The sequence below is a fragment of the Dromiciops gliroides genome, chromosome 4, assembly GCF_019393635.1.
Source record: "Dromiciops gliroides isolate mDroGli1 chromosome 4, mDroGli1.pri, whole genome shotgun sequence".
Classification (NCBI taxonomy): Eukaryota; Metazoa; Chordata; class Mammalia; order Microbiotheria; family Microbiotheriidae; genus Dromiciops; species Dromiciops gliroides.
The window spans coordinates 395,302,119-395,327,563 of NC_057864.1; the positions used below are offsets into that span (position 1 = coordinate 395,302,119).

A 25,445-nucleotide genomic window follows, 5' to 3' on the forward strand; every position below is an offset into this window, starting at 1 on the left:
GAATGGGTAAGTCATTCTGTAATTGGCAGGTGGCCAAAAGACATGACCAAATAGTTTTCAAAAGAATAGCTAATCATATATGATAATTGTGAGGCTTTACCTAACACGCAGGAAATTAGCAAAGATGACAAAAACTGAGAAGTCAGTGGTGGAGGGGTTGTCAGAAGACAGACCTGCGAATACACCACTAGTATAGCCATGAATTCATCCCACAGTTAAAGATTTCAATTTGTAATTTTGCACTCATATCCAAAGCATTTGACCCCATGACCCTATTTCTGGGCATATACCCAAAGGTAGTCAAAGACAAAAATCAGAGTCCAATATACTCCAAATTAATCATACCGCCACTCTTTGTGGCAATAAAGATCTAGAAATAAAGAGGATGGTACCAAATCTCAAAGTATACTACAAAACCTTAATCATCAAAACTATTTTCTAATGATTAAAAACCAGAAAAGTCAATTGCTGGAACTGATAGGTACATGAGATTTTATTATTGGGGGGGGGGGGCAGGGCAATGGGAGTTAAGTGACTTGCCCAGGGTCACACAGCTAGTGTCAAGTGTCTGAGGCCGGATTTGAACTCAGGTCCTCCTGAATCCAGGGCCAGTGCTTTATCCACTGCACCACCTAGCCGCCCCCCCCCCGTACATGAGATCTTGATGTAATAAAACACATTAGCATGTTTGAGTTCCACTAACCTGAAAAATCCAACTACAGGGATAAGAACTATCTGAAAAAAAATGCTGAGAAAGCTAGAAAGCAGTCTAGCAGAAATTATATTTGGACCATCATCTCAACTTGTACCACAATTAGCACCAAATAGATCTAAATCTAGAAATAACAGGTGACATCATAAGCACAGCAGAATAGCAAAGAAGAAGCGTCCTTTCACATCTCAGGAAAGGGAATAAAATTTTTATGAAACAAATGAATAGAGAGGATGACACGAAATGAAGTGGTGACTTCTGATTAGATAGCATTGAAAAGTTTCTATGCAAACAAAATCAATACAGTTAAAATGAGAAGGGAACATATTAACTGAAAAAAATGCAGCGCATTTCTTTGTAAAAAGCCTGGTATCTAAGAATTGAAGATTTTTATAAATACCTGAGAACAAGAGCTGTTACTAAACAGATAAATGGTCAAAAGATATGAACAGGTAGATCTTAAAAGAAGAAAAGTAAGTTTATCACACAACCATATAAAAAATGTTCCAAGTAACTAATGAGAGAATTGCAAAATAAGTTTTTCCCATTAGATTGCAAAAGATGATGAGAAAAAGGAAAATGACACTTGTTGGAGGGAATGTGGAAAGACAAGCACACTAATGCAGTAAGCTGTGAATCAATCCAGCTATTCTGGTCAGAAATTTGGAACTATGCTGTTGTAGGAGCAATATCCTAAACCCTCCCCCGCCATGCAAGTTAGGCTAGTTTTGCTATTGTTAGATCTTTTCCTTTTTCTTTGAAAGGTAATGAAGCTGTTCCTAGGACTTGACTAACCCAGGGAGCTAAGATTCAGGCTGCACACCTCCTGTTAGATGTATTTTCTTTTTAATCTCTGGCCATATTAGGATGGCATAACTTTCTGAACATCTAAGTGCATAAAAAAAGCCATCCCATGTGGAGTCAGAACCCTTTAGTATTGCTGAATGTCTCAGTACAAAATAAGGCACCATTTCCTATCTTGCTGTCCAAATGTATTTATATGGAAATGACAGAGTGTGGGAGTGGGAGATTGGTAGGGTCTCCTCTACCCAAGATAAGTGATTAAGTGATAGAATATCCTTATTGAATAATCCTTTCCATGCTATGGATAAATAAATTTGTTGTTGTTATTAACTGTTTGACATACTGGTGTTTCGTTTTGTTCCATTCTGAACCTGGCATGGCCCTGAGTCAGGCCTACCCCAACATATACCCAAAAATTTGCTGAACTGTGCATACCCTTTGACTCAGTAATACTACTACTGGGTAGTGTGCATGAAAACACACACATGTTCATGAACACACACACACACAAAATGGTTAAACAAAAAGGTAAAAGATTCCTAAGTACAAACATTTTAGTATCACTTTTGGTTGTGAAAAAGGCCTAGAAAAAGGTGGGTGCCCATGTTTTTGTGTTGTTTTTTTTAAAAACCACCATGATGATTACTTCTCTCCATCCCACTCTCCACCAAGAATTCTCACAGAAATGAACCACTGTGAGAACTCTTGGGAGTCAAAAAATCTGCCTTTATTAATGAAGTTTTACTCTGTTGCTTTGGCTAATTTATAAATGGCGCAGTGATAGAAACATACCAACTACACATTTGTTAAGAGTAAGAAAAATATACAACTATATTTAAACACTTAAATTAACACGATAAGACTTTTTCCTTCTAATAAAATATCATACATTCATTTAAACACAATTTATATCCTAACACTTTTATGACTTCCCCCCCCCAAAATACCAGATGCTACTTGAAAATTATTGACCATTAGAATTTCCATGGTATGAATAGCAAAAATTTGATAAAGGATTCTTTCCTAGGATATAGACACTTAACAGTTCAAAATGCAAACTGCTGAGTCACTCATAAGCCTAAAGACTGGTTGCTTTATTTTTCTGAAAGATGCTTTGGTTACCAGCACATCAATCTTATAGCTTTTTTTTTCTCCTTTTAAAGACAGTATGTGTTAATATGACCAAAAAACGGCATGATGCATGTCTTGCATGTGTAGTAAACCATATCTAATGGGTGCTTGTATGTGCCAGAATTAAATGACCTACAATGAAATTTCCACCAAAAGGGGAATGATCAAGCGTAACAAATTCCCCAACATTATCCTCTGCTTTCAATGAAAACAACAACAACAACAACAAAACATTTCCCAGACTTGAAGTTTCCAAGTCAAAGCTGGTATACTATTCAACTGTAGAACACAGCTTTTCCCACAAAGAACATGGTGTTTACCCCACTGGCTGTTTCAAGCCATGGAGCTAACCCCCACAACCACAATAATATCTACATGACCGTAGGGTCTCCCATCATTATAGTCACAAAAAAATAAGTACAAGTGGTGCCACACACCAATACAGTCCCCTTATTTCTTCCTGTATCCAAATATCAGGCTGATTTTCAGTTCAGAGTTGTCTCCAGCTGCTAACCAAAAATCTTCTTGCTCCAAGGTGATATATTTCTGAATTGTATTTTCTCCTCCTCTTCTTCCCACCACCATTACACCTACCAAATTCATTCTTGTCCAATTATTCCAAAACTTGCTTTCAAAATAAAATAAAATTAAAACAAAATAAAATAAACAAGAAGGTCACTACATAATACTGTAGGTCGAAGTACAAAGAGGTCAGCTGACAAACGAAGGCACTTAGTAACAGAAGATGGTGATGGAGTCCAGGAGAAAGGCAAATCTCAGTGAGTCAACAATTTAAGCCTAGTGATCCAGCTGACCAGTAGTGATGGTTCTGTGGAAGAGGATTTTTTGGATGATGAAACTGAGTTCTTTTTGCTCCCTTCCTCCTGAAAGGGAATGGTGGCACTGTTGTGAAGATCTGAATTGAGGTAGCACCTGCTGCCTCGTATGTAGTCTGCACCCCGGACTAGATGTCTGTCAGTCGTAGGTCGGGAAAAACGGTGCCTTGAGGAGGAGTTTTCTTCAATGATTGGGGGTATCCTCTCATTACTGAAATATCTGCATAGGGCATCTTCACCTGTTTCAATATAGTTAGAATAATTCAGATAAATATTCAAACTGACAACTCAAAACCCACCTCAAAATTCCTTGAAGCATTCATTTTCAATATGGCCTTCTGACATCTTACTGTCTTCAATTACTTCACTCTTTTTACTTTTTCCATGTTCCATCCTTTATGTTGTCAACTAAACTATAAGATCCTTAAGGTCTTATTTCTTTTACCAGCATCTAGTTCATTGTAAGCACTCAATAATATGTATTGGTTTTGAGTCTCCAATGTCAACAATTTGTAAAATGGCGAGAGGGAACACTAATGAGAGCTAGGTTCCCTCCACTATTCTCTTTGTTACATAGTATAGTCCTGATACGTATGCTAATCAGCAGCTAAATAAGTGAGACAACCTTTGCCAAAGGGGCAAGAAATTCTTAAAATTGCTGATTAACTCCAGACAAAAATGGGCTATACCCCAAAAATGAAATTAAACTTAAGTTTTTCAATAGATTATTTTAATATCTATATACTTGTCTTCTCTCATATTTGATATGGATAAGATTTGGGGGGGGGTAATAAGGCCTACATTCAGATAGATACAGTAAAATGTAACTTCTCACATATATAATCTTCATACTTCAGATCACCTTATTTTATCTATATGATATCTCTCGATATTAGACAGAAATGAAAATTACAATCATTAAGAGTCAAAGAAATCTAGGGATTTATTCCAATATCATAGGAAAAGAATATGGATATACACAAACACAGTTGTGTAACACTACAAAGCGAAAAAAATAATAAACCAGGGAAAACGGGAACAAAACTATCACACTGGTTCACTACAGGGAATACTAACAAATTCGTACTATTTTCCAGAAATTCATTCAAATGACTGTATAATACCAATTAACTACATGTTTATCCCACAACTCCAGCCGGATGGATCATAGATCCTGAGGTGGTAGGGACCTCAGAAGCCACGAGGTTCAATTCTCTTATTTTATAATTGAAGAAATCAAAGCCCTGGGACATTGTGACTTGTTTAACATTACACAGATTATATTAAGTAGCTGAGGTGGAAGACTATACAATGGATTTTTTGACTAGATCATAAATTATGAAAAAATCATGACTAGGTCACATCTCACCATAGGACTGTGTTTTTTCTCCTATCTTCATGGAGAGAACATTAGCTCTGAGGCCCAGTTTGGAAACAGATACACTATAGACATGCTCAACTCCAGAAATTTCCTTGGAGCTGCACTGTGTGCCCATGCCAGTCCCCAATAAAGATAGGGATATGGTCTGGTTGAGGTGGTAAGGGAGGGAAAAAAGGAGGTCTATAACTCCATTTCTTTTTTTTTTTTTTTTTTGGTGAGGCAATTGGGGTTAAGTGACTTGCCCAGGGTCACACAGCTAGTAAGTGTTAAGTGTCTGAGGCCGGATTTGAACTCAGGTACTACTGACTCCAGAGCTGGTGCTCTATCCACTGCGCCACCTAGCTGCCCCTATAACTCCATTTCTAATACTTGCACTGACTTTAGGACCTTACATATAATCACTCAACTAGATAAAGAGGCCAGGATTAAAGTGTTTACATAGTTTTGGGAAATTCTAGAGCCAGCCTGGGGTTAGAAAGGACTGAGGGCAGAGAAACAAATTTTACCCATTAGTCAACTATCTCTTGGTTCTACATCCATTAGTGACACCAAGATATTTCAAGGCTTCCTGATGAATAAAAACCCAATGCTAGGTTTCTGGCAGAACTGGGGAATAGAACCTGAATCTCCTCACTTACTCTCAATCTCTGCTCCATGTTTAAATGAACACACCTATTGACCACCCTCTCGGATAAGGGCTACTGAGAACTCCTTGGGTCTGTCTGAAAATAAAATTCAACTTGCCTTTTCTTCCATGTCCTCGGGGTCTGGCATATGGGTCCACAATTCCCATCCAGCTCCCATCTGCAGGCATTGACAAGGGCCGGGGTTTCCCTATATAGGCATGAGAAGGAAGATGACAAGGCATGCACGTTTACACTTAACAGTAATTTTCCAGAACACCAAGTAGTCATTCCACTCATAATGCCACAAGAATTTAAGCAGTAGCAACAACACTTGAAGAATATGGAAAGTATTCTACAGCATTCTGTTTATAAGGCAAGCAATTGGACAAGGGGCATAAGGAATGACAGGCTACATGTCTACAGAACATAGTGACCCAAAACTTTAAAAGGCATGAACCAAAAGCTAAAAGTGTAATCTGATCTCATCCAGCTGGGCTTTGATACCCATCAAGAGGACTGACAGAACAAGGCTTCACTTTAGAGAGATGAATACATGGTTTCATACTTAGATTTTCATTGAAGTTTATGTTTTCCTCAGATTACCCTCAAGAGTGTGCAACCAGCATTTCCAAATAAGGAAGGGGGAGGGGAAGAGGAATAAGGAGAAGACCAAACAAAAGAAAACATCCATAAACTCACCATAAGACTGTGTTTTCTCTCTCATCTTTGTGGGTAGAACATTTGCTTCCACCGAATAGCCAGGCAACTGATCTGAATCAGCGATAGTAAATCTTCGCCTTCGACTCTCCTGGTCTAAGAAGGAATTGGGGGATTCCGAGCCCTTCGAACCTGGCAATGGCTGTTTACATTTACTGAGGCCGCCGTAAACAAAACTCCCCTTCTCATCCCTGAAAATTCACATCCAACAATTATGTTAATTCTAAAAGGTCCCTTGCTATGGCATTAAAACGGAATGATCATTGTATCTTCTGTTACATTCCAGAGGAATTGAAACATGTAGGTACTATTCAACTATTTTTTTTCTTTCTTTTTTTCTTTTTGTGGGGCAATGGGGGTTTAGTGACTTGCCCAAGGTCACACAGCTAGTATCGAGTGTCAAGTGTCTAAGGCCAGATTTGAACTCAGGTCCTCCTGAATCCAGGGCCGACGCTTTATCCACTGAGCCACCTAGCTGCCCCATTACTATTCAACTATGGAGTAAAGTCCTGGATTTAGAGTCTGAAGACCTGGATCTGAATCCTGGTTCTGCTATGACTTTAGACAGGTCACTCAGTCTCCTGGGGGTTCAGTTTCCTTATCTGTAAAATAACTAGTAACTTCTAAAAACCCTCTCATCTCTAAATCTATGATCCTATTAGGAAAGGTGAGAAAGCCTCAGTATGTTTTAAGGTGTTCAGTGATGTTTGTCCTCATATATTTAGGTAATTCCTCCTGTTTCCTAGGAGCACAGAAGCTATTTTTAGGTAGGAAGTGCTTCATTTTGGTCTTGGTAGCCTCAGTGCCTAGAATATAGCATGCATTTCAAATAAATACTTATTGAGATGAATTGAAGAAAAAAAACAATACATTTTATACTAAGAGTATCTCTGAAAATAAACACAACCCCCTAAGATTTCTATGTTCTCATAAATCCCCTTTAAAAAAATATAAAATGAAGTATTTTTGTATGTTTCCAAATTATACAAATATATAGCTCTAAAGAGCTAACAGCGGTAACCTAAACTACAGAGTCTCTGCTTTGCTAGCCAAGTCTCCTAATAACTACAAGATTCACATCAGGCCAGAAGTTAAGAATGTAATCTCTTGAATCATTTCTCCCATGCCAAGAAGAAGATTCCTGCCAAGATCCGAGGGGAAGAGAACACTCTTCATGCATGATAGACGTGTGTACCTATATTTACACATATAGACACACATACATTAACTAAAATCTGACTATCTACACATATACCATGTAGCACAAAGAAGTCTTTATTCTTATAAGAGAAAGTGTTTGACTATTTCCAGAAGTCAATATAGACATTGATAAAAGTTAAATCATCTAAGTTGGCTTATAAAAGGCTGTATAGCTTCTGTGGCTGGGTTTGAATTTCTATTAATAAATACTATAAATATAAATTCTATAAGAAATAAATACTATAAACACAAATATTATAAATACTATAAGTATAAATACCATAAGATAAATGAATACCATAAATATAAATACTGTAAGATAAATACTTTTTTAGTATTGGGACAGATAACTGATATGCCTGAATCACTGAATAAGTTTTGATATGCATAAATAACCCACTTGAGTGTTCCTCTGTGTACCAGGAATGCCCTCCAGCCTCCTGTGAATCCATGTCCCTTACCTCTTTCAAAGTATAACTTAGTACTCAGCTATCTGAGAAGTCTTCTATAAACAACCCCAGCTAACTTTATTTGTCCCTGATAGTTTATGCCCCCATCTGAAGTTGGCTGTCATATTGCTCTAAAAGGGGCTCCTTTGTTTGAGTTTTTATGATTTCTCCAACGAGCCAGTTTCTGACTTCTTTCTCCATACCAACAGACTTCTCTCCCCATGCCTTCCATGTTCTCCCATATATGCCACCATGTATGGATGATAGTTCTTGAAAACCAATTAATTCCCAGTAATGGAGTTGACTATGTGGACAAGGCATAGCTAATATAAGATTTTAAAAACAGGGCAGATTAGAGACTGTTGCTCTAAATAATTCTGTCATTCCTGTGTTTCTGTGGTATACAGGGAGTGTTGGAGGTACCCTCTAACCCTTGCTTTCTCTCTTCTCTAAACAGCTCATAAGATCCAGGAAGAGAAGTTAGAAGGGGAGTTCTTTTTTTTTTTCTGTGATTAGGCAGATAATGCTACAGTGAGCTTATTCAAAAAGCACAGAATATCACTGTTGACCCAAACTTAACATGGATTTATTAGAGTATGCACTGTACTCCATCATTACCACATTTTTCTGTCCATTTAGGAGTAATTATTTAAGTTGAATTTTATCATCAAAGATGAAGAAGTGAATACATCTGATTATGCCCAGATTCCATAACTTACCTCATATCCACAAACCTCAAAATATGCTTGGACAGACCCACGCTAATTTCTAGTTTGGAGTTTTCTACATTAGCCATGAGGGAGGAGAGAGCATTAAGAAACTTATGAATAGGATAATTACCTTTCTCCAACTAGAAGTTTTCATTATTTATGCTAATAACATTTTAAAATTCAGTCCTACCAAAATACATGTATTATGTGCCATTCCAAATTTTGTTGCCATTAAAAATCCTCAGTGAAAAGGAGTTTTGTTATGTCCAAAATAAGATTATTTACATACCTTGGAGAGTAGGGGACAGCTGGGGGAGGAGGGATATAAAGATCCAGAATGGCTGATTTCTCTTTCTTCAGTGAGGTGTCTATGGTACTTTCTGGGGACTGGGTGGTAGGAGGTGGAGGAGAGGTCTGAAACAAAAACATTTCAATGATGCAGATAATGTAAGGAAGGTACTGTTTCCCTTAGCATTCATCTCTATTTCTTTCTCCCCCCAAAATATTCTCTTTCCTGCATTCTTCCACATTCTCAAAGGGATTACAGCCAGCTGGTATGTTTTCCTACAATTACCAACAACTCCCAACTGTATATGGTGCGGAGGCATTTTTACAAAGACACCATTCTTTAAATGCCATTCCTGATCCAAAAGAGTCTCTCTACAGTTCAACAAACATACATTTAAGGCTTTTGATCTCAGAATTGGAAGGGGCCTTCAGGATAATCTAGACCAATCCATACATGAACAAGAACTTCATCACACTCAACAAACAGTCATCATAATCTTTGCTGGAAAACTTCCAGGAAGGGAGAACTCACTACCTCCCAAAGTAGATCATTCCACTTATGGATGTCTCCAGTTGATTGGAAGTTTTTCCTAACCTTGTGCCTAAATTTATTTCTTTTTCAACATCCATTCCACTGTCCCTCATTCTACCCTTTGGCACCACCAGAGCAGTTCTGAGGGAAAGCCCTTCAATTATGTGAATACAGCTTTCACATGTCCTCTAAGTTTTCTCTTTTCCTTGATAAAGATTCCCAGGTCCTTCCATCATCATGTGACATAGTTTTCCTTCTCTGAATGATCTCTAGCTCATCAATGTCCAACCTAAAATGTTGAATCGTGGTGTATTTTTAGTAATATTATTTTGAAATTAGTATGAGCTCAAAGAATGCTAAAAAGCCAATGACCTTGCCTATCTAGAAGTTGACAGCACCTTTTGTGAATGAGGAAAGAAGAGCCACGTAGTTGATGGAAGTTACAAATGAAATTAGCAAACACTCAAAGTGTTTATAATGTGTAAGATATTATGCTAGACATGACCCCTGCTTTTGAGCTTATAATCTAGTGGAGGAACCAGGACTAATATGTGAAAGGCTTATTTTGAGATAAACTAATTAAAGCTGATAAGAGATCTAAATCTAAATAAATATGTTCACACTGAATACCAAATTTAATTCTATAGACAATTAACTGCTATAAGATTTCCCCTCCAGACCCCCCCAAAAAAAATAGAGAAAGGACTGGAATAATAAGGAAAAACTTAATGATGCAGTAGAAGTTAAGCTAGATCCTAAAGGATGTGTATGTAAATTTTGAACAGAGAAAAGAAGAGAGGATGTGTGGTAATATACTCCCATTTTCTTTTTTTTTCTTGCTCAGGGTCACACACCTAGCAAGTGTCTGAGGCCAGACTTGAACTCAGGTCCTCCTGAATCCCGGGACAGTGCTTTATCCACTAGCTGCCCCTATACTCCCATTTTCTTTTTTTGTTTGTTTTTGTTTTGCAGGGCAATGAGGGTTAAGTGACTTGTCCAGGGTCACACAGCTTGTATCAAATGTGTGAGGCTGGATTTGAACTAAGTTCCTCCTGAATCCAGAGCCAGTGCTTTATTTATTGTGCCACTTAGCTACCCTCCCATTTTCTAAGGGGCCAAAAGTATTTACTGCCAGAATTAGCTAACTTCAGTTCCCCTTTTTTCAAGGATGAAACAGGGGCACAGAAAATTATATTATCCTACCCACCCACCCCCAAACTATTAGACCACAGAAGGCTATCCCTAAACATTTGGTCACTCTTGACAAACTCAATGTTTACAATTGTTTTATAACTACTGAATATCTTGTGGATTTGCTAGAAAACTGAGTTAATTGGGAGTTATCTTACTACCAGGCCTAAGAAAATTGCTCCAGGGTTGAGACCCTAAGTAGGGTGAATTAGAGGGTTTTAACAGAACAACTCCCCCTCAATAAAAATTCCCCTAACAGTCTGACTCATTGGAAAGACAAACACACTCAATGATTACCGGCATCTCTGTGACTTTTCATTAACTAAGAGTAATACTAAGAAACAGCTACTTCTCTTTGTTCCTGTATTTAATTTCAGAAGAGAACTGCTGGATCCTAGAAAGTCAAAAATGGAATTTCATGGTAAATGGAAAGCATTTTTTTAAGCCAGGCCTCTGCTTTCATGAAAATAGGAAGCTCTGGAGCTGAATTCACTCTATCAGTGTAAGTCAACAGCCAGCCCTCTATCCACTATGGCATGTTCATAGGAAGCAAAAATAATTAAATGTGATATGGGGGTAAGTTTTAGAATCAGACGAGCAGATAAATTCGATCAAAATAGGAACAAGGCTCTAAGCTCCACAGCCAAGAAAGGAAGCAACATTCTTCAGAGCTAATGGCCCTGAATGAAAAATAAGAAACCATTTATAAAGTCTGTTGTACCATCCCCTTTGAGACACTGCTTCAGTCCCTCACTGAGTAACAGTTTGGTCCAGCCAATAGGGTATTTGCACTTGAAGTCTAAAAGTTCAAATCCTGCCTCAGACCCTTACTCTCCCAAACAAGTTCCTTACCCTCTGTCAGATTTACTTTTCTCTTCTATAAAATGGGGATGATAACGGGGTTTGTCGTGAAGACCAAATGAGATAGCATATATAAAAGAGTTTTGCAAACCTTGAAGTATTTCTACAGAACTGTTAGTTACTAGCTATCATTACTGAACTGAATACTATATTGAAGAAGCTCTGAATGGTTCAGAAATTTAAATGTGGACTCTGGATCCAAACCTTCTCCCTGCCTCACACTCCCTGTGTGAGTTCAGGCAAGTCATTAAGTCTCTCAGGTCCTGAATTTCCCCATCTATGAAATGAGAAGGTTGGACAAAATGACTTCTAAACTCTTCAGTCCTATGAAGTTCTCTTTTTAAACTTTTTTAATTAACAAATTTATTTGCTCTCACACGCCCTCCCTTCTTCCCACCTTGATGGCAAAGGTCTATATTTTAAAAGCAGAGTCTAAGAATTCAGAGAAGGGAAACAATGTTCGAGTCACAATGCCATTAACTACAAAGGGTCATTGTGTTACAGTACACTCAGTTCTAAAAACATCCCATTCTGCACTCAATTTCTAAAATGGACAATCAAGTGCAAAATACTAATCAATCTTCATGTAAAAAGTTAGCTTACATTACCAAAAATGAAAAATAAGTTCCCCAGTAACTTTAATTTTACCTGTTTCCATATTTTCAGGAGAAAGTAAGCATAAATTGAATTCGATAGTGTACAATCATTTAAATATAAAACATTAAAATTATATTGAGAGTAAAATTTCCCCTTCATTATTCAATTATCAGTTTGTTGGGGTTTTGGGGGGGGAGAGTTTGTTTTTGTTTTGGTTTTTTTTTGTGGAGCAATGAGGGTTAAGTGACTTGCCCAGGGTCACACAGCTAGTAAGGGTCAAGTGTCTGAGGCCATATTTGAACTCAGGTCCTCCTGAATCCAGGGCCGGTGCTTTAGCCACTGCACCACCTAGCTGTCCCACCCCCATGATCAGTTTTTAAAAGCACACATGAGGTGAGAATAAGTCTATGGATCTCCAAACATAAGGGACAGATATTCTGGGGAAAATAAGTAATTATTAAGTGAAGATTTTGATATGACAGACTCAAGGCCCTCCACCAACCTGGTTGCCTTCCCTTGAATGTTCTCTCAGCTTATCTATAAGGATACTTACCTACAAAAAAGACAGCTCTCAAACTATAAGAACTGAAAATCCAAATGAGGTCTGACCAGGGAAGTATAGAGTGGCAATACCACCTCCGTATTCCTACAAGATATTGCATTAGCTTTTTTTACTGGCACATTATACTGCTGACTCAAATGCTGTCTAACCATGCCCCCCCCCCTCCATTTTGTACTTGTGAAGTTGATTTTTGGCCACCAAGTAGAAGACATTACATTTAGCCCCATTGAATTTCATCTCATTAAAGCAAACCCAAAGCTTTAGTCTGTCTTGGATCCTGTCATCCAATGTGTCAGCTATTCCTCTGAGCTTTGTGTTATCTGCAAATCTGATAAGGATACTACCTCTGCTTTTATCCAATCCTCAAGGCTAAATACAGATTCTTACTCCACTGGATACCTCCTGCTGCACTGGACCATTCACAACTACTCTGTGTCTGGCCATCCAACCATTTCTGCATCCCTCAAAACTGTGCCACCTATTACAGTACTGTTATTCCTATGTTTAGAACGTAATCATCAAGGTTTCAACTCCAAGTGTTCTGAGACTAGTGTCCAGATTAGTCTGTCCTGCGGTGTATAAATTCAGTTTGTCTTTTTTGGAGTGGGGAGGTACTGCAGTGGGAGATAAGGACCTGGTTTTTCAAAAGTCGATCAAAAGAATGTTATTTGAAAATTAAAGAGAAAAAGGCCTATATTCATAATTCATAAATTTAAGATAGAAAAATAATTAAGACAATTAATATCCAAAAATGAAAGAAAAGTTATATTGGAGAACCCAGGAAGGGGTATGGAGTGGAGAGAAGACATCTTGGAACCTCCCAGGAAAAAAAAAAAAAAACCTCATTGCCCATTTAGCTTGTTCATTAGCTTCAGACTAGCTCTTGATACCTGAACGAGGGGTGGCTTCCATCGTAGATTTTTCAGTGGAGCAGGGGTAAAGTTGAAAGAACCTGTGGGGCGTTTCTTGAGGAGCAGCACGACTCCCGTAGGATTCTCTCGCAATTTCCGCACCAGATTTTTTAGTTGCCATCCCACCTTCAAAGGGGAATTGGGTGGGGGAGGGGGAGAGAAGGGAATGATATTTCCATAGGTAATCAAATTTCAGAACCATTATTTGAAGGGGAAATCTGTACGTATCCTCTAAAAACAATTTAACTACAAGTCATTTAAAGTGATGGTACAAAATGAACCTGAAAATACTCAATGACAGTCCAAGTATACACACATATGGGCATTTTAAAGGCCATGTAACAATTTACCAGACTGGGGGGTAAACCAGCCAAACCATCAAGATCAATGGAAACCTTACAAAGATTGAAAATGCCTCAGTGACAACTTGTAACATCTCAAAACCTGGTGCCTTGGAGTTTCAAAACACAGAGGCAAATGATTCTTTGAACAATTCAAACAATTTTCTTTCTTTAGAAGTTAGCAAGTCATGATGATAAGAGGCCATCTGCCCAAAAGCAGCTTCAAAACTAAAGAAGAATCTAGAACATCTGCTTTTAATATAACCTACATCTGACAAATCACTCCTTTATGGAGAAGTCAACAACAGAGGCAACAACAAGGAAATTGCCTTAGATGCAATTAAGATTCTAGGGGGACAAATCAAGATACTCAAAACAAAACAACATTAAGAAGGTTGCTAAGACTTACCACAGTCTGCTTATTAACTTGAATCACCTCATCACCAGCATGAATCCTCTGAGATCTATCAGCAGGAGACTGGATAAGAACAAACAAGACAATTTATCTAGCTATATTCAGAATATCTATGTGTGTGAGATTCTACCTACATATGCACATTGTTAGCCCTGTATAATATATCTGGTGAGAAAGCAGTAACTCTATCCCTTATTCACAGGCTAGGTTTACAGAGAAAAAGCTGCATGTCTTTATCTCTCTATTTATAGGTACATTATGTCTGTCAGAATGTAGAAATACATATCTACATATAGACATATACACAGAGAGAGATTCACAAAGACAGTGTAGAAACATGTTAATATCTACCCAATCCAAGGTCACATTATTTTGGGATGGTCTGGGATCCATTATTTCACTGGTACAGGGTCTTCCCAGCGAAGAAACTATCAGTGCAATTTATAGTTTTAAAAAGTTGTTTGGGGCAGTGAGAGGTTAAGTAACTTGCCCAATGTCATGCAGCAAGTGTATGTCGAAGATCTTGGTCTTCTTAACTCTAAAGCTGTCTCTTTCTCTACTACTACTACTACTCATACTGATGGATCATACAATCCTTTAAAAAATATCGTTGTGGGGCAGCTAGGTGGCGCAGTGGATAGAGCACTGGCCCTGGATTCAGGAGGACCTGAGTTCAAATCCAGCCTCAGACACTTAACACTTACTAGCTGTGTGACCCTGGGCAAGTCACTTAACCCCAATTGCCCAGCAAAAAAAATAAAATAAAATAAAAAAAATATCGTTGTTACTCCTGACTTCCTATAAATTCTTATTGGCCTTTCTTAAAGGCATTACTTTATAAGGCTGGTTGATTAAAAATTATATTCATCTGAACAATAATGTCAAGCTATTATGATGGGATACAATACAACACCCTATGAAGAAGAAAGTTAAAATGTTTAGCCTAGAGAAGAGGAGGATATCAGGGAGTAGGGAATATGACAGGGCTATTATATGGAAAAGTCTTGTCAGATGAATTTCTATATCAAATAGTAGAAGTTACAGGTTAACACCTGGATGTCATTCAGTTGTTTCATTTGTGTATGACTCTTCATGACCCCATTTGTGGTTTTCTTGTCAAAGATACTAAAGTGGTTTGCCATTTCCTTTTCCAGCTCATTTTACAGATGAGGAAACTGATATAAATGGGGTTAAGTGACTTGCCCAGGGTCACACTGCTCATAAGTGTCTGAAGCCAGATTTGAACACAGAAAGATGAGTCTTCTTGACTCCAGGTCTAGCATTCTACCCAACTGTGCCACCTAGCTGTCCTAACACCAGAATACCATGATGTTTTTCCCTATTAAACTAAGAATTTGATAAGGGCATGGGCAATTTCTCATTCTTCAAGTCTACTGCACAAAGTACTTGGAAGGATCAGTAATCACAGTGATAGGTTTATTTCCTTGAACAATCCAAGTTTACAAGCCACTCTCTTCTCGTTTTGTCGCTATTTTTATCCATGTCCTTCCATGAGGGTGCTACAGGGTGTCAATCCAAAGTGCTGGTGGACTCCTCTAGATCTGACATCATAGGGATAGCAAGTGGACAAATAAGCTATCCATCAAGGAAGCCATTCTTTGTTATATGACCCACCCACCTCCTTTCCCAGGCACACATTTCTTTGATGTTAACCTTTATATGTCATTTCATCAGTATAATTTTTGGTTGATAATATATTATAGGCTTTTCACATTCACACAGCAGGCCCTGAAATATTTATTAACTGATAAAATGGACAATTTCCCTAACATTGCTATTTTTACAGAACTTTAATAACAGTTGTCAACCAATAGTATAGAGAGGGACTAAAGGATAAAGTTTTTAGCATCATATAATAAACCTACACTTTTCCTTGGTACACACTTGTGATTTCATTGATTTGAGCAATTTCCATTGTGGAAGGACCCATTATTAGAGAATAATCTTTCATCTGTGATATATGATACAGAATCTATCATGGGCAAGAAAAGGCAAATTGTGTCATTCTCCTTTTTGGTCACCATACATTGTACAGAATATAATTTTTAAGTGTATCGTAATAATACAGCAAGAATCTATTACAAAAATATAGCATGTTTAGTTAGGAACTCTGAATTCTAGTGAGTTACAGCTTATTAGTGTATACTAGAGAGCTTTCTTTTGTAGTTTTTATAAATTTATTAATAATAATTTTACATACATATACATATATATATATATAAACTCATTTGTGTCTAATAGTAACCATCTCTTTGGAGGGGTGAAGTGAGGAGGGAGAGGGAAGAAAAAAGAAAAAGAAGAAAATTAAAATGTTATATATTTAAAAGGAATAACAAGTTGTATATAATAGATTTGGAGTTTCATGAGCAACCATTTGTTTTATTTTACTATATTATGAAAATGCTTGTTTATTCCACAAATTAAAAATAAAGTAAAATTTTAAAAAATAATAGGCTTTGTTTCACATATTTGAATATAATGTTCCTAAAATAGAAGTGCATAGGTATATCAACAAGATTATTTCATTGGGGACTGAATTGCAAATATTTTTTTGGTTGCATTTTAAATGAATTCTCATTTCAAAGAAAGAATTGGTTTCCAGAATCAAAGGATTATGGTTGCTTTCATGCCTCCCAAGGAACACTGTTCTACAGATCTGCAATAATACATGGACTACCTGAACTTGTTAATGTCAAAGAAGTAGTCTCATAAAAAAGAGGCAGCTTTCACTTTTGTTCATGCTATAATCAAAGCTAGATGAGAAAGAGGGTCATTGTAACATTCATTTTTAAATGCACCTAAGAGAACTAAAGGAAGTTCAGAAGGAAGCATAACCATTCAGGACAGTTTTTGAAATAATGTGTAGAAGTTATTAAATACTTTTTTTTTTGTTTGTTTGTTTTTGGGGAGGGTTGGTGAGGCATTTGGGGTTAAGTGACTTGCCCAGGGTCACACAGCTGGTAAGTGTTAAGTGTCTGAGGTCGGATTTGAACTCAGGTCCTCCAGAATCCAGGGCCGATGCTCTATCCACTACACCACCTAGCTGCCCCTAAATACTTTTTAAAAGCAGCATGAAATGGAAATTCACAAATTCATAGAGAATCTTCTTTTCGGGGGCAGCTAGGTGGCGCAGTAGATAAAGCACTGGTCCTGGATTCAGGAGGACCTGAGTTCAAATCCAGCCTCAAACACTTCATACTTACTAGTTGTGTGACCCTGGGCAAGTCACTTAACCCCCATTACCCCAAAAAAGGAAAAAGAACAAAATAGAATCCTCTTTTCACATTTAGCTGTGTATTTTAAAAGGTTCTTTTTTATTGTTTAAATACAAAAACTAAAATATTTTTTAAAAGTAAGCTAACTGGGGGGCAGCTAGGTGGTGCAGTGGATAAAGCACTGGCCCTGGATTCAGGAGGACCTGAGTTCAAATCCAGCTTCAGACACTTGACACTAGCTGTGTGACCCTGGGCAAGTCACTTAACCCTCATTGCCCCACCCCCCAAAATAGTAAAAGTAAGCTAACTGGATCATAACATCTGACTTGCCAACTTAAATTTTCATACAACTTACATGTCCACTTAAAAAACAGCATTGTCAAAAATAACACGTGTTAATTAAACACTTACTATGTACCAGACACTGTGCTAAGGGCTGCAGTTGTAAAGAGAGGCAAAAAAAACAGTTTTTGCTCTTAAGAAACTTGAAGTCTAATGAGGCAGACAACACACAAACGACTATGTGCAAACAAGATGTATACAGGATAAATTGATCATCTCAAGGGGGAAATACTAGCATTCAGAATTAGTAAATGTTTCTTTGAGAAGTAAGTATTTTAGCTAAGATTTGAAGGAAACCAGGTGGCAGAGGTGACAGAATTCCACGCATGATGGTCAGCAAGCAAAAATTCACAGAATCACATGATGGAGTGTCTTGTGCAAGGAACATTAATAAAGCCAGTATCTTGGGGGCAGCTAGGTGGCACAGTGGATAAACCACTGGCCCTGGATTCAGGAGGACCTGAGTTCAAATGCAGCCTCAGACATTTGACACTTACTAGCTGTGTGACCCTGGGCAAGTTACTTGACCCTCACTGTTAGGGAGGAGGAGGAGGAGGAGGAGGAAAGAAAAGAATAGAAAGCCGGTATCTTGATTGTGCAGACTACATGGAGGGGAATAAAGTGTGAAGACTAGAAAGGCAATAAGGGGACCAATTTGAAAGCTAAAGAAAGAGAAGAAAAAGTGCTACCTCCCATTTTTCATGTTGTTCAGTCATATCTGACTCTTCGTGACCCCATTTGGGGTTTTCTTGGCAAAGATCTTGTAGTGGAGTGGTTTGCTATTTCCTTCTCCAGCTCATTTTACAGATAAGGAAACTGAGGCAAACAGGGCTAGGTCCCTCATCTGGGATTTATTTTTGTATCTATTTTGTATATTTTTAGATGAGTACATGTTTCTCCCGTGATAGAATGCAAACTTCTTGAGAACGGGGACTGTCTTATGTTTGTCTTTTTATCTCTACTAACTAGCACACAGATGCTTAGTATATGCTTATTTATGGATTAATATCCCAGACACATGCTTCTCTCTCACCCAACAGATGTAGCACTCAACAAGAAGTGAGCAAATGTTATTAAAGAGTGGAAAAGTTCATTGATGTATTTAGGTGCAGTGTTAAAGCGGGCATGGCCATGACAGCTATTTTTGAAAACATTCACCTGGATACCATAACAACCAGCCATGGCTCACTGGAAAGACTAGTAATACATGCAGGGCCCAGAGATGCCAGCCAACAAGAAACTTCCTACAAAGTGCATTACTCAATAGGACATAAGCCCTTGGGAAGCCTCTTTTCTTTAGAGGCATTTTTTTGAAATTTATCTACTTACCTAGCAGCAACCTTTGCTCTCCTCTATCTCACCATCCTTGGATCTATATTTTCAAGCCCAGTTGGCCAAATCTAGAATGTTTAAAGCAAATCTACAATCTCTCTGTTTGGTGTTTGTTTGTTATTTTTTTTTAATTGTGAAGGGAAGTTCATAGGAACATAGCTTTGGATGAAGAAGAGATCTGGGAGGTTGGAGTCCACCCTCTCAGTTTGTAGATGAGGAGACTGAGGGTCAGACAGGATCAGTGACTTGCTCAGAATCATATGGTAAACTGAGGCAGAATTTGAACTTGGGCCTTCGTGACCGAGTCTGGCTTTTTAATCTATTTTGCCTTGTTCATTCTCTTATGATTCTGAAAGCAGTTTCAAGGGAATGGGACTTTTCCATTTGAAAATTCATTCAGACTCAAAGGGAGCTTTGTTTAGAGTCTCACATTTCATCCTTTAAACCACACACATACACAGACAACAAAAAGATGACTCTGTGCCTCTCAGTAGAAAGGTTATAATGTTCCACATGTTTATCAAAGATTGAAATTGCTGCCAAGTAGACTTGATAGAGATCTGGGACTAAACAGGTCTGTTCAAGTAATCCAATATAATCAGTTACTGAACGGATAGATGAAAAATTCCAACTCTGTGAAAAACAGAACATAGGAATCCTCTTTCTTCTCAACTGACCAAAAATGACTGATAGTATAAGGGAGTCTCACTCTACTTACTAGGTGCTATGAAGGACCAAGTCAATAGGAACAAAAAGACCTAGGTTATCTGGAATATGCACCAATTTCTAGGGGATGAGTTCAAGGACCATTTCAACAGCTTTGTACCAAGTACATCCTTCCCAGATGGTAACAGGAGATGGGATTTGCATAAGGATGGCCAAGACTAACCTACATAAAACCAATATCGCAAGATTTGATATAAATTTGACATTAAGACCAGTGAATCTTAGGTTGGTATTTAGCTGAGGAGGAGAGAGGATTAGTCAAAGATACCATCTTATATGCCTTCTTCTACAGGATGTGTTCACTATGTTCTAGATAAGAAGCTAATCACTATCTTAAATCATATTGCTATTTTGTTGTTAAAAAGAGATTTGTTCAAATCAAATCTTAATCAAAGATAATAACATGGTGAAATTTGTCTTACAATATAACCTCACATCATAATAACAAAGCCCAAAGGTTATATGAGCTAGAAAAATAAAAAATAAAACAAGCTGAAACCAAGAGGGAAAAATAAATACAAGAATTACAATGATAACATTGAAACAACAACCACAAAAATGAAACCCCATGGTCTTGTAATTATAATAATCAAACAGCCCCAAAGGAAAAAGGAGAAAATTGTACTTGCTGCCCTTCTTTGCAGAGGTGGAAGACTATAGGTATGGAGCACTACATATATTGTTAGATGCAGCTGGCGTGTCAATGATACCCCCATATGTGTTCTCTCCCTCTTTTCAGAAGGTGAGCTCCTTGAAAGCAAGCACAATCTTGCTTTTCCATTTGTAACCAGAACTTCTTAGCCCAGTACTGTGTATAGTAAGTACTTAGCAAATGTTTTTTAATTCATTCATTCACTGGTTAGTTTTGCCCAAATGTTTTTCCCGTCTCTTTTTTTATTCTCTGTTTCAAGTAAGGCATATATTTAGAAATAATAATGATGATGATAACAGCATTTATATAGCCCCTTGAGTTTGAAAAATGCTTTATAAATATTATTTCATTTTATCCTTACAACAACCCTGAAAGGCAGGTATTATTATTATTATCCCCACTTTACAGGTTGAGGAAACTGAGGCAGACAAATGTTAAATGACTTGCCACAAGACTAGTGTCTAAGGCCAAATTTGAAATGAATGATATAAATAAACATTTTTAAAGTAATAATTGAAGAGATTCACTTTAAAGTTTACTATCCTCACAACAATCCTTTCTACAGCCAGGAAGTACAAGAATTATAAAATGTGGAGCTGAAAGGGACCTTAGGGAATATCTGCCCCAACTCTTTCCCTTTACAGATAAGGAAACTGAGGCCCAAAGGCATTGAATAATTTGCCTAGATCACACAAGTTGTTAAGGAGACAGGCAGGATTTAAATGCATTTTAAAATGGTGAATGAAGTGCTCTTTCCACTGGGTCATATTTCCTCTTACTATTCTACTTTTACAAAAGAGGAGACTGAGTCCCAAAGACTGATTTGCCTGGAGTAATACAACTAATAGGTAATGGAGCCTTCCAGGCTCAACCCCAGATCCAAATCATTTAAATGTATTTTAAATTTTAATTTAAATTAAAATTTAGCCCAAATCTAAATGGCATTGGCTTTAAGAAATTTTCAAATTCAGTCACTAATTTCATATAGGATACTAGGTCGGTAGCTGTAGAGACTTATGATTTAACACAAACTATCTGTCCTTGGTCAATGAGAAGGACTAAATTATGGAAATATTTCTTGCTTGTTGAATTTTGCCTTATCTGTCCAATATTTGCTCTTTTCGGGAAGGCTCTGAACCAGCAAGAAATATTCCGGAAGTATATGCACATGGGACAAAATAAAACAACCTTTACTCTGGTGTGTTGGAATGGGCACTGAGTTAGGGGAGCAGAAGACCCTGATTCTAGTTCTAGCTTAGACATGAGTTAGTTGTGTGACCATGACCAAACCAAATGAAGGCCCTGGGTCTGTTTCCCTAGCTATAAAATATTAAAAATAACCTCTCAGATCTCATATGCCTCTTAATTCTACTTCTGAAATTAAAAATGTTTGAGGTACTTTTTAAAAAACCCATATCTATCAGAATTTCCAGAATGATGCAAACAATCATGCTTCTGCTATACTTTCAGTCATGTTTTCAGTCTGACTTTTCATGACTCCATTTGGGGTTTTCTTGACAAAGATAATGGCAAACCACTCCAATGGTGCCCTTTCCTTCTTCAGCTCATTTTACAGATAAGGAATTGAGTCAAACAGGGTTAAGTGACTCGTCCAAGGGTCACACAGCAAGTAAGTGTCTGAGGCTGGATTTGAACTCATGAAGAAAAGTCTTCCTCACTCCAGGCCTGGCATTCTACCCTTAGTTGCCCTAAGCATGCTTCTATTTAATCTAAAAAGAGCTTCTTTCACCAGGAGGTCCTCAAGGCTGCCATTATCATTTACTCCATTTCCAGACTTCTCTCTCTCCATCAAGGGCATTCCCATTCATATAGATTAGCAATACTGATGTCATCCTCCACTCCTCACTCCATTTCTCTCAATATAGTCAACCAAGTGCCTAATATTATCGATGCTGCCTCCACAATATTTCAACCATTCATCCCCTCTTCTCTCCCCAGAATGGTCACTATACTAGTCAAAGCCCTCATCATCTTTTATCCGTGTTTTTGCAGCAGCCTCCCAGACGGACTCTCTGCTTCTAGTCTCTCACTCCTCCATTCCATCACACATGCACAGCTGCCAAAGTAATATTCCCAAGTCAAAAGTCTGACCGTGTCATTATTACCTTGCCTGATAAACTTTTGTGTCCTTATTACCACTAGGCTCCGATACAAATTCCTCTGGTTTTCATTTAAAGCTCTTCACAACCTAGCCCCAAGCTACCTTTCCACCATTATTATACAGAGTGCCCCAAAAATCTAAATGCAATTTTAAGTTATTAATGCTTAGAGGTGCGCTAAGACCTTCGGGCTACCTTAAGCATTCTCTCCTCACCCCGTTTATAAAACCAAACTAGTGGGGTAGCTAGGTGATGCAGGAGATAAAGCACCCACCCTGGATTCAGGAGGACCTGAGTTCAAATCTGGCCTCAGACACTTGACACTGTGTGACCTTGGGCAAGTCACTTAACCCTCATTGCCCTGGAAAAAAACAACAACAACAAAAAAAAAAAATAAAACCAAACTAGCCATTTTCCTGTTTGCCACACAAAATACTCCTTCTCTCATTTCCATGCTTTGCACATACTGTCCCCATGCCTGAAATGCACTTGCTCTTCTTATTTCTGTCTTTATCTCAGCAGGCAGCTGGCAATGCAGTGGGTAGAGAGATGGGGCCTAGAGTCAGGAAGATCTGAATTCAAATCTGTGACCCTGGGCAAGTCATTTAACTTCTACATCAGTTTTCTCAATTGTAAAATGGGAATGATACTAAGATAATAATTACATGATTCACTGTGAAAATCAAATGAGATAATACTCATATATAATATTTGTAAAATAGTCCTATAATATTCATTTTTTAAAATCACTTAGCACAATGCCTGGTACTATATAAGTGCTCATTCTCTTTCTCTTCACATCACTATGGAATTCCTACTTTCCTCCAAAGTTCACCTGAAGGCCTTTCCAGCTTGATAACATTTGGTGGTACCTCACCCCTAAACTATCTGTATTTCTTTTTTCATTTTTTACAACACAAACTTAATAAACATCAAGGTGAACATTTCCTAACACAAAAAGAGAAGAGGACTATATGTGAAACAGTGAATCTATTATGTAGAGTTTTGTTACATAAAGTCTGTTTTCCTGTTTGAATGTCTTTCTGTCCTCTCTTTTGTGTATTTTTGAGGTATTTTATTTATTATTTTTTCTTTCCTTTTTGCCTCACTCTCCCTACTCACTAATTCATTCATTTGGTATACACTGCTATGTGTACATGTTGTCTCTGTTCAATAACACATAAGCTCCTTGAGAGCAGAAACTGCTTTATTTTTTAATTTTCTATCTCCAAAGCTTAGCACAATGTCTTGAACAAAGCAGGATCCATGCTTGTTGAGTGATTGCTCTTCCTGCCTCTGGTCTTCAACCTCAAAAGGAAAGAACTGGAATAGTGAAATGGCTACACAGGATCAGCAGCTTTCTTTATCCCATGATCTTCTTGACTGCCATTATCATTTGCTTCTATCATGCTCTACTTGGATCAGCTGATCCTTCCCTTGGTCCTATGGCTAGCAATTCTACTTCTAGCTATAAGAGACCTGGGTTCAGATCCTACTTCTGATGCCTACTAGGCATGCCCATGGGCAAATCGCTTAACTTCTCTGAGGTTTCCTCATCTGAAAAATAGAGATAATACCCCAAAGTACCTATCTCATGGAGTTCTGGAGGATCAAATGAAATAACATTAAAAAAAAAAAACCTCAGCAAACTTTAAAGCACTATACAAATGTCAACATTATTATTCGCCATCACAATCTGCTCAGTCAAAAAGTCATTTTTTCCCCTCTGCTACTTCTCCCTGAACTCTCCCCCCTAGATTCCTATGATGTTCCCTTCCACTGTCATCTGGAATACACATTCTATTGTTAAACATCCCTTCCACTCAAACTTCTTCATATCTCTTCTTCTTTGGTGTCTGTGACCCTTCTCTCCCTCTCCCTCTCTCTCTCTCCTAGCCATCTGACCACTCTTCTTCAGTATCTTTTGCTCTATCATCTCCCATATCCTGACTCCCTAACTGTGGGTGATACCTCATCATTACTACAGTTCTCTAATCTAGAATATCTCTACACAGATGTTCTTATTTAGTCATTTTAGTAGTTCCAATGAGTCTGATTATCATCTCTATGCAAATGACCTGAATCTAGATAGCTAGCTCTAATATCTCTCCCACAGTCTGGAACTGAATCACTAAGTGATTACTGAACATCTCCAGACACCTGGGTGTCCTATAAAAATCTCAAACTCAACATGACCAAAATAGAACTCATCTTCTCCTCCCAACCCAAATCTACCCATTCTCCAGATTTCCCTATTTCTTGATTTGTTCATTCACTTATTTAATGTTGAGGACACTATTACCTATATAGTCATTCGGGTTCCTAACTTTGGAATTGTCCTAGACTCTTCCCCTTGCATCCCCAAATCTAATCAGTAGTGATGTTTCATCAAGTCTATTTCTACAATATCTCTCACATCTTTACTTGTCTCTCCCTTTTCACAGACTAGTCTAGAACTTCAGCACTAGCTGCTAAATAATCCCAATGCTAATAGCCTTTTATGCCACCTCTCCAGCTCCTATCTCCCATCTCTCCCTCTCCTATCCATTGACATCAGCTACCAAAATAATCTTCCTAAAGCACAGGTCTGAACGTGTCAGGCACCCATTATTGAGTGAGTTTTCTAGTGCCTCGAGTAAAACTATCAACTTAGCCTGGCATATTTTAGGTTCCCTACAATTTGGCTCCAAACTACCTTTCCAACTTTATTTCATATGAGTCCCATCCACACACTCTACATTCATGCCAAAACAGAACTACTAGCTATTCCTTA

At 37.9% G+C, this 25,445-nt stretch overlaps 1 protein-coding gene across 1 annotated transcript in view; it reads right to left on the minus strand.

Moving 5' to 3' along the window:
* Positions 1-2,019: 2,019 nt before the first annotated feature.
* CNKSR3 (CNKSR family member 3) overlaps positions 2,020-25,445 on the minus strand; it is a 96,034-nt gene continuing 72,608 nt past the window's right edge. Inside the window, exons 8-13 of the mRNA XM_043964259.1 lie at positions 14,259-14,327; positions 13,488-13,634; positions 8,856-8,980; positions 6,190-6,398; positions 5,609-5,698; positions 2,020-3,722 (exon numbers count right to left, since the gene is read on the minus strand). Coding sequence (XP_043820194.1) covers positions 3,424-3,722; positions 5,609-5,698; positions 6,190-6,398; positions 8,856-8,980; positions 13,488-13,634; positions 14,259-14,327 — 939 coding nt within the window. The 3' untranslated portion in view covers positions 2,020-3,423. The remainder of the gene's footprint in view (positions 3,723-5,608; positions 5,699-6,189; positions 6,399-8,855; positions 8,981-13,487; positions 13,635-14,258; positions 14,328-25,445) is intronic.